This window comes from Cryptomeria japonica, chromosome 1, assembly GCF_030272615.1.
Source record: "Cryptomeria japonica chromosome 1, Sugi_1.0, whole genome shotgun sequence".
NCBI classification, from domain to species: Eukaryota; Viridiplantae; Streptophyta; class Pinopsida; order Cupressales; family Cupressaceae; genus Cryptomeria; species Cryptomeria japonica.
In genome coordinates, this window is record NC_081405.1 from 572,570,055 (window position 1) to 572,583,123 (window position 13,069).

The 13,069-nt window shown below is 37.6% G+C and overlaps 1 protein-coding gene across 2 annotated transcripts in view; it reads right to left on the reverse strand.

The window, feature by feature from the left end:
• Nucleotides 1–13,069, reverse strand: part of LOC131050177 (uncharacterized) — an 87,495-nt gene that overhangs the window by 26,626 nt on the left and 47,800 nt on the right. For both annotated transcript variants that reach the window (XM_057984362.2, XM_057984363.2), the window contains exons 5-7: nucleotides 10,714–10,832; nucleotides 2,259–2,449; nucleotides 1,842–2,052 (exon numbers count right to left, since the gene is read on the reverse strand). In XM_057984362.2, the coding sequence (XP_057840345.1) occupies nucleotides 1,842–2,052; nucleotides 2,259–2,449; nucleotides 10,714–10,832 (521 nt within the window). The remainder of the gene's footprint in view (nucleotides 1–1,841; nucleotides 2,053–2,258; nucleotides 2,450–10,713; nucleotides 10,833–13,069) is intronic.

Consider the following 13,069-nt stretch of genomic DNA (forward strand, 5'->3'; position numbering starts at 1 on the left):
TTGACTCGAAGATCTGTCAACTTATGAGCTTCATGTATGCAATAAAAGAAGAAGATTTTCTTGTGAAGCCTGACTGCATTCAGAATTTTATTCAAGCTCTGACATGGAGTGAGAGCATAGATGAAGATCACTAAGAGATCTTACACTACTAAGGGTGAAATATTCACAATTGGTGGCAAAGTACCTTTAAGCCTTTAACTAAGGCAACATCCTATTTTTCATTGTTCAAGTACCCTCAGTATATGAACAACTGAATTCGTTACCAATTTACTTGTACAATCATTGATGTGACACTTGCACCAACAATTCCATGATTATCTTCTAAAACCATCAAAATATAGTGGGTGAGGAGTCCATCTTATTTCAATCTTGGTGACATTGAAATCTCTTGTCCCATTAGAGGTAATAAGATTAATTTGAGTCTTCTTTATTCGCCTTTGTCTTTGAATTCATATGGGTGGATCTTGGCTTGGGAGGATACCCATTTTAAAATGGCCACTTCAATTTTGGCAACACAATGTTCCAAAGAGAGGTTTTGATCATGGAAAACTCCTATTTTTATGTTCTAGCCAAATGCTCCATGTAATCAGAGAGGGGAGACCTTCCAAAGATCCTCAAGTTGGGATTTGTTGTTTGGACAAGACCATGCCAATAGCAATTTAAGAAATGACTCGGGATTACCTAATTCAAATTGAACTTGTTTAAAGCCTTGTGCTAGATTTGAAGATCAAAATCACCAAAAGGAGGTGCTATGCGCACTCCTTGAGTTGTCAATAGAGGACGCACCTACTAGGGTGTTTAAATCCCCTTTTCACAGCATCTCTAGTGTAAATATCTTGAGGCTAGCCACATGAAGGCATCAACTTTGAGAATACGAGCTACCATAATTCCCATCCTATTCCAAACTTGCCTTGGCCGAGTATCTGGAAAGATTGAGTAACATCAAGTTCTAGATGCACCACAATGGTGTGTTCAACTGCCCATTCAAAGTGACTCTTGTTTATCTCATTATTTGATTTAGCTTCAGCTGTTTGTCAAATAGAGCTTTAAACATCCTTATGTGTTGTAGAATCCTAGAAATTGATGATTTCAATTCTGCAGTAGTCTCTTACAACACTGTCCCTTTGCTCCTTCAAGGTCTACTAGAATCCATCCAAACCATTAACCATAATTTAATGGTCCTCAGGCTACTTTGTTGTGGTCCCATCATTGAGCTCAGATGAGATTGTGCGAGATGATTTGCCTGCATTCCTAACTGAAATTTCATGTGTTGGATCAAAAAGGGAGCATCTCCAGAGAGAGAGAAGCATACAGGATCAATGGTGTCAAGTTCAAAAAAAAATCTTAGAATGTTCCAACTCACTTTGTTGTAGGCTTTGCTGATGTCAAGTTTGGCTATCAAACCCTTCTCTTTTGAGAGGTTTGGTGACTGCATCATTTTGTGGCTTCGATTGGTTACTTCCAAGATTTACTTCTCTTGTATATAGACTGCTTGCTCTTCAGAGATTATGGAGGGCAAGATGATGTTCAATCACTTAGCAGTTGCCTTCATTACGATTTGTAGATTTTGTTAAACAGGGCAATACATCAGATATCTCAAAAGGTGCTTAAATCAGTTTTGTTTCAAGAATATTTGCAAATACTGCCAGCTGCAGGGGAGATGTCATGCTTTGTTATAAAAAAATGATTAGTCAAATAAAAATGTGGCCTTGAAGACAATTCAAATTTTCTGGCTTTACGGATGATAAGCATTCAGTTTTAATTTTTTAAGGTGAGAGAACCAATGACAAAAACTAATTCACCAATTGAACAAAAACATGAGTGCAAAAACAGAAAATTACCTTTGTTCCCTTCTTCAGATTGCAACCACGCAAGTAACCATAAAGAGTAACATTTCGATCACATTTTTGGTCTTCTTGTACACACTCTGGAGGAGTGACATCCTCAAAACGATCCACCAATATGTATGGATGAGAAGTTCTCCACGACAAGGGACGAAACTTTGCAACAGAAATAAATCTTGCAAGATTATGTATTTCACGCTTAGGATACCTGAAAGAAAAATGTAAATACAAAAAAGTTAAAATATTTAAATAACTAACAATGGCCACTTAATAAATTCTTCTTCAGTAAATACTTGTAACTTCAATACTGGTAGCTACATCACCATCTCATAACAAAAATAGTATTTACTCAATGTTAAAAGTTCACAGTCACAGTAATTAAAGCAAAAAGTTTAGGAAGACACAAACTCTTACTTTCCATGAATTAGACCAGAAAGATAGAATAGCTTTGCACCATCATATATCTCTGTCCAAAACCGATGTTTGAGACGTTGCTTTGTCTTCCTCAGCTTCTTTACATCCTTAAACTTGTCCAAATGTGTAAGAACTCCCATGACCTTAGGAAATCCATGAACTTGAAGAACATTCAAAAACTCAAATGTTTCCTGTCAAAAAAGCAAGTTACAGTTGAAAGGTAAATAAAAGAGCATATTCACTTAGATAATACACACACACCAAATTAACTATAAGAAAATATATTATTCTAGCCTCAAATGTGAATAAACCAACTGTTAGGTCCAAAACACAAATAACGTTGCATGTTCTCAATACATGCTAAAGATCGTGTAACATTTTACAGAGAAGCTTTCATAACCAAAGAACTAACCATATAAAATGACTTACGGATCAGGGAGGAAAGACAGGAAATAAGCTTCAGCTAGTGACATCCAATGACTCCAGAAAGGTTTAAACTATCAACTAGAAGATAACGTGGCCCACTAATAAAATCTTGAATCTACATGTAAAGCTCCTGGGTTACCCAATGGAATGGTGTGATATGAGACTCATGATAAGGAGGTATCTAAAACTTGAAGCTAAATAATATGATAGATCTAGCAGAGCACAGAAAAACAATTTTAGAATACTAAATAAAATGTAATGTCCTTATTTTTACGCCATCTTGTTCTGCGAGTGTTGACCAGTTTTCAGGGTTTCCTTAGATTCTCAGATGTGCAAGAAGTGTCCTAATGTTCTTGGTGAGCTCAGTTCTCAAGTTCAATGGGTTTCAACAGCAATTACTGATTATAGTAAGTGCTTGCATCACACCGATCTTTCTAGGTTTTTTGGGTTTGTTCTCTTTGGTCCTCAGAGAGCACTTCTATTTATAGTAAATGCTTGCATGGCACTGATCTTTTTGGGATTTTTTGGGTTTGTTCTCTTGAGTTCTTAGAGAACATTGCTATTTATAGTAAGTGCTTACATGGCATCGATCTTTTTGGGTTTTTTGGGGTTTTTTGGGGTTTGTTCGCTTTGGTCCTCAAAGAACATTGTTATTTATAGTAAATGCTTGCATGGCATAGATATTTATAGGTTTTTTGGGGTTTGTTCTTTTTGGTTCTCAGAGAACGCCGCTATTTATAGTATGTGCTTGTGCCAACATCACTTATCATCTTCCAGCTTCAATCGGTTCAGGCATGTTAGATTCTCCATTCCCGGTGTATTGGCAAGTTCCCATAAGGTGATTGGAATTATTTTTAAATATTTAAACTTAAGTATTAAAGTGGTGTTTTATTATCAAGTGTAGTGTTAAATGTTTTGTAAAGTAAATGTTCCCAAATTGGACGTGCAGGTTGTGGGGAACTAAAGTTGTTTTAAAAAGGTGTTATGGGGACCCTTTTGGAGGGAGATAAAATACTTATAATTTGAAAGCCCTAAATTTTCCTCCAAACGGTATAAATTGGAGTTTGGGCTCTCATTTATTCATACAAGGTTTACGCACTCCACACATAACAGAATGTTGTTGGAATGAACAAAGGAATTTCTTCTAGGTGTTGTTGATGACCAAAACCCTCTTCAATCTGCTGGTTTTGATGGTGAAAGATCCACCCTAGCTGGAATTGGAATTTCCATTCAGAAAATAAATTGAGTTTCAGAGAATTTGGTGATTCGGGTATTCAAAAGGATTCAATATTCATGGGTTTTTGATGGCTGTTTGGACCCATATTTATGGTAAATTTTCCATGTTGTTTACGGCATTGTTTTTTGGTGTGTTTGATTTAAGTTTGCAGGGTTATGTTGCTGGTCAAATCCTTGTTCTCAAGCTGGTCCGTAAACCTACAATCTTGATGCTCTAGTTGGTGGTTGATCCCATGTTTATGGGTATTGCTTCAAACAATTCTGGTAAGCTGGGTCACCACCTTCCATGAGAATTTGTGAGGGTTTCAGTTAAGTTTAGATCCACTTTCCATTGTGAATACTTTGGTCTGTGTTGGTGAGGGTTTCATGCATAGTGGTCTTGTTGGGGTGCTAAATTCAGAATTGGTACTGCTGCTGTTGTAATTTCAGACCTGCAAAAGCTTATTTCAGAATTTTCTTGGAGTGACAAATCAGTTGAAGACTTAACTCCTATGTTGGTGATTACATGGTTATTGCCTTGGAGTATTGGGAGTTTATTGCTGGAGATTTCAAGCTGTTGCTGAGTGTATTCGTGCGAGTTTCAGACCTGTTCTTTCTACTCAATGGTTCAGACCTTAACAAGCTATTTATGATGCTTATATGAGGTATTTAATGTACTTGCTTATGTCTATTTCAATACTAATTAATATGAAATGACTATATGCCTGCAAATGACATCTCAATTGAAATTTTGATGTACTCAGCACTTGCAGGATTCAAATGACAATATTTATTTCAGCAGTGACCTATTACAGGGATGTTGTTTATTGTTAAGTTACTTGGCAAACTTTCAAAAAACCAAAATCTAAGGGGTGCATATTACATAAAATTGGCCATACATAGAGAGAAGTTCACTCTAGTAATTCATGTTTTTATAACAATTTTTTTCAATAGTTCATCTTTTCTGAGGTTTTTTGATGTTATTTTATAGCCCTATGGCTCCACATGGCCTGGTACCTGTTGTGAGGTATTCACACATCGCCCCATCGCAAATGGGGACCCCCACTTTTTCGCTTTCTAGGTTAGTCGTCTTGGCTTAATTGTTAGTTGTTGTCGAGTCTTTGCTATTAACCTTTTGTTTGTAGTTGCTCAGGAGCTGATCAAGTCTCCCTCTTAAGAATGAAGTGAGGTTCAACACTCCCTTTGCCCAGCCAAAACATAATCCCCTCCACTTCTCCCAGTTTTGTCGGTGGGTGCCCAAACCCGATCACTCCCATTTCCATTTCTCATCATTACCATCACCATTTCACCATTCCATTTCCTTCCATTTCCACCCCCCTACCATGCTTCACTTCCATTTACCATATCTTCACCTATGCCTTCATTTATCTAACCCCCTTCCCATCCTAGTATACTCATCCACTACCCTTCACCTATATTTACACCTACCTATACTATGACCTACACATACCTTCACTTTCGCCTATACCTACCTTTGCCCACACCTACATCTTCCACCCTCCTACCTCTATACCCCTTAGCCTACCCCTATCCTATCCCTATCCTAACCTCCCTACCTACCTAATTATTCCCATTTCCCACCTTTATTCCTAATTACCATTTTCCTACCCTTTATAACTCCCAACGTCACCCATACCTCCCCTTTACCCTTTTTACTATCTACCGCAGCACCCCCTTATACCTCCCACTCCACTTTACTCCCCATGTATCCTAACTCCTTCCATTATCCCTTATACCTCCCACATCCTAAATCTACCTTCCCCCACGTATCCCCTATCTCCCACATCCATACCCCTTATGTCTCCCTTTCCCCCAACATCCTCTTCTTCCCTTTCACCCGTGGCCTTCCCTCAACACCTCACATTTCTTCATCCATCCTTGCCTCATCACATGCTGGGCCCCACCAAATCTCAAGTGGAGATTTTAAAAGGGTTCTTTTAAAGCTTAGAGCATTTCTTTTGACTTCCTACCGTATCATTGTTTGGGCCCATCAAAGCTTAAAGATGAAAGAAGGTAAAAAATTTTAAGGCATAATTAAAAAAAGAAAAGAGCCACCTCATCATTCTATTTGGCTCCTAATATCCCAGCACATGCCACGATGATACATAATGCAAGGTGTGGCGACAAAAGGATAGGAAGCTGGCCCTTGAAACAAAAGACGTGTCCAAAATCAGATTATAAAAGAGCAGACTGTTTCAAGCAATCACTTCACATAAGGTGCAGGTTTAAGCCACACTCAAAATACGAATTCTCAGCAGGAGTGAACTGTGTGCAAAAGCCATCACTTTCTTCTGTCAATCTTAAGTGATGACAGGTAGATATAGATGCATACTTAATAAAAATCAGAATCGGATTTAGAACAAGACGTTGAAGGAGATCAAGTCCAGCAATTTGATAGCAGAATTAAGGTGATTCAAGGGTGAATTTGTTCATGGAGGCCTACCTGGCATAAGGCAATTCAAATAATTCCAAAGCAGAAAGGGAATCGCTAAGTACGAAGTTGAACATACAAATTAGAATTCAAAGACAAGTATTGAATAAGGGAGAGGCCAGCCAAGGAGGAGGATTTTGGAAGAAGCGATAGGGCATTCATGCCCAGATTTGAGCACTTTGTTTCATCATTTTTTTTACTGTTGCATTTCTATAATTTCCAAAGTATGATTGAACAATCAAGATGCTAATAACTCGATAGAGAGCAACTGTGAATGAGAAACAATTGGATTACATACAAATCTGAGTGGATTTCATTATCAACATCATCAGTTCCACATTTTTAGACATCATGGAAAGGATTAGTGAAACAGTTGATTACATGATGAAATTTGCTTTACAAACCTCCTTTTAAAAAGTGATTTCATAAAAGTTATTTTAAATGCAAGATTATGAACTAATGTTTTCATTGTTACAATTTGTTCTTGCATTCACAATCATGAATGTTTCTCAACAATGCAATGAAAACTAGCTCAACCGCTTGGAGGTCTTCACAGGGCAGGTGATCAAAATCTGATCAAGGATAAAATACAATCAGGCTTCCTTGTGCAAACCAAATGATAATGACCAACTAAGTTGTCAAGTGCAGATGATGTGCTAGAGGACGGATTGGAAAAGAGCAACTAAAGTTTGATCAATAAGATCAACTCCTACAAATCAAGCCATTAAAGCCGATTGGTCTTAATAAGGTGAGATAATCGAAATCTGATCAAGTAAACTTGTCAATGCAAATGGACATGAAACTTCTGCTTAGCAAGATATCAATCAAAGCACACAAATAAAGCCAATCAAGTGTTGGAGTAGCAAGGGGGAATCAAAATTCTGACATGAAAATCAACTTGCAAAGCTCTTTCAAATTTTTGCTTGCAAAGACTGGGGCCCCTCATTTCCAAATTTACTAAGACCCTGTCCCTTGCTCTCAATTTGGAGTGAATTTTCATTAAAACAATGTACCTTGCCCTCCAAATTGAGCGAATTCACCTTGAGGCTCGGTCCCTTCAACTTTGGAGCGAATTTCTCCAAGATTCATGTACCTTGGCTACCAGCTGAAGCGAAATACCTTAAGGCAGGGTACCTTGTCAAGGACATTGAGCGAATTTCTTATTTAAACCCCGTACCTTGCCAAGGGTCCAGAGTGAAATTCTCACCAAGTTGTGTACCTTGCTAAGGATTGAGAGCGAATCTTTCCTTAGGTCATGTACCTTGCCCTCCAATCAGAGCGAATTTTTCATTTAGGTCCCGTACCTTGCCCAAGACCAAGAGCGAATTTGGTTAGATCATGTATCTTGCCTCAAGATTGGAGCGAATATTGTCTTGAATCTGTCCCTTGCATCATGTTTGGAGCAAATCTTACCTTGAGGACATGTACCTCACTCATTGATTGGAGCAAAATCTGTCAAGAGCATGTACCTTGCCCAAGGTCAGGAGCGAAGTTTGTCAAACAATGTACCTTGTCCAAGGTCCCATGCGAATTTGGTGAAATAATGTACCTTGCCCCCTGTTTTGCGCGAATTCCTCATATTCAAGCATTTTGGCAAGAAGATGAAGTCAAGCATTTTGGCAAGAAGGTGAAGTCGGCCAGCATGAGAAAGGTAATTTGTTATCAAGTCGGCCTTGCACCCCAAAAGACATAACCGTTACTCTAAACACCTATAAGGGGAGGGTCAAAACATTCAAAACAACTATCAATTTAAACAGCAGACCTACTGAATCTACCCAGCAAATAGAAGAATTTGACTAGCAAGACAGCAAATTTCCTCGACAAGAAAGCGAATTTATCAGATTTAACAGCATCTTAGAGAAATTGAGGCAGCACAAGTGCGAATTTGAGAAGGTCAGCGGCAGGTCAGTGAATTTCATCAGCAAGGCAAGGAACCCAATCAACATCATTTGCAAATCTGATTGGCAAAGGAGCAGAATCAGTCACTTTAAGGGGAGAATTCTATCAGAACAACAGCAAATTCACAAAGGAAGGAGTGAATTCATCAAAAGGACAGCAAATTTGCTCAAGCAAAGGATTGACCCCCCTTAAGCCTGCACATATCAGATCTGCAACATATAGAATAAAAGATCAAGTTAAGATGGGAGTATGTAAAGCTTATATATCATGTATGTTTGATGCCCATTTGTTTGTTTTGCAGGAGATAGGAAGGAGATCAAAAGGACCAAGTTGGAGGAAGATTGTAACAAGGATCTCAAGGAGAAAATTTCAACACCAAGGACTAGATACAAGAAAAATGCCTTAAAGAACTTCATCAACAAACATCAATGAAGAAAAGATCTCAAGGTGTTCGAAGGCTCTCACCACATCATGGAAGCACGAGGTTATCATGGACTGTAAAGAAAGATCATTCAACTACCTCAAGGCCGTGGTACATAAAGAAAGATAACCTACATGATGGAGGAATGTTTGACAATCTTGAATTCCCTTCGAGAATCCAAGAATCGAAGTCAATACAAGGAAGGACTACATTCAACCAAATGCACCTTTCATCAAGTATATTAGGAGCAAGAGGAGGATTGACCAAAGTCATCACAGGACCTATGTCAAACATGATTTAAGAAGCAGATAGTTTCAAAAGAGTTAATCAAAGTTTGCTTCTCATCATCATCATTACACTGAGCAAACTGGATAATGTTGAGCATCAAGAGATATCTATCAACATCCTTTCATGATGATGAATCAAATCAAGTCTACAAAGTGAAAGATTGAGGTGGCATCCCAGTCACTACTCCACCAATCTGAAAGGTCTACCTCAGCAAGTCTTGATTCAATGCACCAGACTCACCCATGGATCCACAAACTCCAATGTACCTACCCTTGATATTTATTGGTCCACACTCACTGAATGTAATTTTCTCATTGGCTAAGGAGAGTTTGTTGTAACAAACCCTAATTAGGGTTTCATTATAAAATCTTGGCCATTGATGAAGATTCAATATTGTCCATTCATTGTAATTGAGCTCTCTATATAAAGCTCAAACTCTTCATTTGTAAAGGTTAATAGCGAATAGTTAGTAGCAAGAGGAGAATAGAATAGGGGAGAATAGAATAGCAATTATAATAGAAGTTAGATTAGAAGGAGAAGGCATAAATTGTTGCCTAAGTTGTAAATGAACTCCATTTTCATTGAAGTTATGGTGAAGTGTGTTGTTTCTTTACAATGTGCATGGTTTCTTGTTGGATCTTCATGTTAGATGATAAATTAATTAAATTGAGTGGAGGAATTTATTGAATGTATTTGTGTGGAATCCGTTTTGTCCATACCACTAGCCTCTTGCTGATTGTAAGTGTACCTTGCGTGGTCAACTAGAGTGATATGAGCTTAACTTTGAATCCTTATACATCCATTGCTTATGCATTAACTTGAATGGTGATCAATGTTCGATGGTAATGATTTGAGTATCTTTGAAAAGTCCTTAGAAGATTGCACTGAGCTTGTGTCAAATTGTTCAGTTTGATAGTGAGACCTAGCCCAGTAGGATTCCAACTAATCATTCAACTATCTTCTTACATTCTAGGTCTTAGAATAGACTCTCACAGCCCTTTCCTTTTGCCCTTTTTTTCAATTCAAGCTAGTTTAGGATCAAAAGCATCACCATATAGCAACATCAGATGATCGAGTTCAAGCAAATCAAGCATTCAGACATCCGAATGTAAATCCCCTTATGATTCCAGCATAATCACATCAACCAATAGAGCTTATCCACACGTAGTGACCCTACATTCATGAACCTTGGAGTCGTCTCGAATGATCCTTAAGCTAATCTTCAGCATCCGAGAGATTTTGTTCAAGAGAGGATAAGATACTTAAGGTATTTTATTATGTATTTGCATGTGCCTAAAAAACACATCAACAGTACCCTATCCAGAAACACCAGATATGATCTAAATTTGGGCTACTATTCCGATGTGTCCAAAAACAGTATTCCAGCCATATTCAGACTGCATCCATGCTCATATCCAATACATATATACAGGTGTATGGTCAAGCAGATGAAGCGTCCAGCAACTCCATTTAAAGCAAGATAGGCTGCAACTTCAAAATAAAACTCTTAATGTGTTCTGCATAACAAATTATCAAGGCAGGGTATATACAAAAATTCAAATACATGATTAAGAAGAACGTATCTGATAAATTTCAATACAAATTACATAATAAGAACCATAACAATCTGTTCCTTAGAAATACAATTTGAAACATGCATTGCAAGAAAGAGTTAAATGTATTGATGCTATGAGAACAATGAATTATACATTGAACCCTTCTACAAATATCCATGCACACTTTGTTGCACTCACCATTTCAAAACCATAACTTCCATCGATGAGAAGCAATACAAGGTCAGCAATTTTGGCTGCATCAATCATAGCATTCATATCATTTGGGCACTCCACAAATTGCAGTCGCCTCTGTTTACCTGAACCACAATCCAAAAACAAGTTTTATTATTGCCTAAATAGGAACAAACAGACTGACCAGTAGGCTATGTCTCTAACATCTAAGATCAAGCAACCTTCCTCAATATACAATCGTAGAATCAAAAGTGGAGACACCTTATGTTCTATAAAGATATTAAGCACTTTGTGATAATCATGGTGCAAGAACTGGCACATCGATTAGCTAATTTAGCTTTCATGGTATTTTTATTTTCTCAATATAAAAAAATTAGAACATCAATTTTGGCCACATTTTTGTATGGTTTTGCAAAAACATAGATTTTAAGTGAACCTATACACTAATGGTTGAATAATTCATATTTTCTAGAGATAACACTTTTTACATTGTGATAGAGGAAACGTATATGTAAAGACGTCAATCTAGGATCTAACCCTAAACTACGCTTTATTCATAAATAAACTTAAAATTTCAATCTCTAAGCATATTTTATACAAGATATAAGCAAACATCGAATATATCATAATAATGCACATGAATAATACAATATCCAATACAAAGAAGTTCTTATTTCCTACTTAGGCTTCCAAATTGCCTTAAGAATATACAAGAAGATGCATCCGTCGATCTTTAGTCTGAGTCGCTTCCTTCTGTCTTTCGAATGCAAACGAGAACAAGAATCAGGCGCTTTTTCCCAAAATCATCCATGCAACTAATGACCTTATCTTCACAGTTCACTATGGCTTTATGTTCAGTCAACCAATTAATACCTAAGATCACATCATATGATCCTAGTGGTGCAACATAAAGGTTAACTTGGGTTTGGAAACTAGGAAGTTCTAATTCACTGCAAAATAGACAACAGCACCAGTATTAACAATACCAGATCCCAACGGACATTTTGTAGTAATTACAGATGCCTCGGGTGAAGGTGTGGGAGCAGTATTGATGCAGGAAGGAAAGGTGGTTGCATATGAATCACGAAAGCTAAAGCAATATGAGATGAATTATGCTCCGCATGATTTAGAACTACTAGCTATTGTGCATGCATTGCAAATGTGGAGGCATTACCTCTTAGGGAAGCCTTTTGAGCTTAAAACGGATCATTTAGGATTGAAATATATTTTTACACAACCTAACCTAAATGCAAGACAGAGAAGGTGGCTTGAATTTCTAAGTGAGTATGACTTTGGTATTGAATATATCCAAGGGAAGGAAAATAGAGTAGCTGATGCTCTCAACAGAAGAAGACACCTATCTGCAATGGTTACAACAAGGACAAATTTGAAGCAACAAGTGTTGCAGAATCTTTCCGAAGATGAACATTATATAAGAGTTAAACAAGCCTTGGAAAGAGACTCTTCAGACCATCGCTATGATGGATATGAGATAGAACCAGAGGGTATTTTGAGATATCAAGGAAGGATGTATATACCAGAAGGAGGAGAGTTGAGGAAGTTGATCTTACATGAGATGCACAATACACCTTATTCAGGACACCCTGGAATAACAAAGATGGTAGCTGATTTGAAAACATTGTATTTCTAGCCTAAACTCCGGAAAGAAGTGGTTGAGTATGTAGCACAATGTCTGGAATGTCAAAGAGTAAAAGTTGAACATGTTCATCCAGCAGGACTTCTATTTCAACATGTTATACCAAAATACAAGTGGCAGGTAATCAGTATGGATTTCATTCAAGGATTACTGATGAGTAAGAATAAGCATGACACTATCTTAGTAGTGGTGGACAAGTTGACTAAAGTTTCACATTTCATACCTGGTAATCTAAAAGATGGATCATTTGTTCTTGCCAAGAAATTTGTGCAATAAATTTTTCGGTTACATGGATTCCAGAAACTATTATATCTAATAGGGATACCAGGATGACTTCCAGATTTTGGACAACATTGAATGCAGCATTGGGAACAAGGCTAAATTTTAGCTCAGCATATCATCCTCAAACTGACGGCCAAACAGAAAGGGTTAATCAAGTAGTGGAGGATCTTTTGAGAATGTATTGCATGGATCAGCAGTACAAATGGGAGGAGTACTTGCCCTTAGTTGAATTTGCTTATAACAACTCCTTTCATGCATCATTAGGTATGGCACCTTTTGAAGCACTCTATGGGCGAAAGTGTCGAACACCTATCAGCTGGGATAGACTAGAGGATAGGATAATTATTGGTCCAGATTTACTTAAGGAAATGGATGAACAGATGGTGTTGATTAAGAGTAGATTGAAGGAAGCAGCTGACCGAC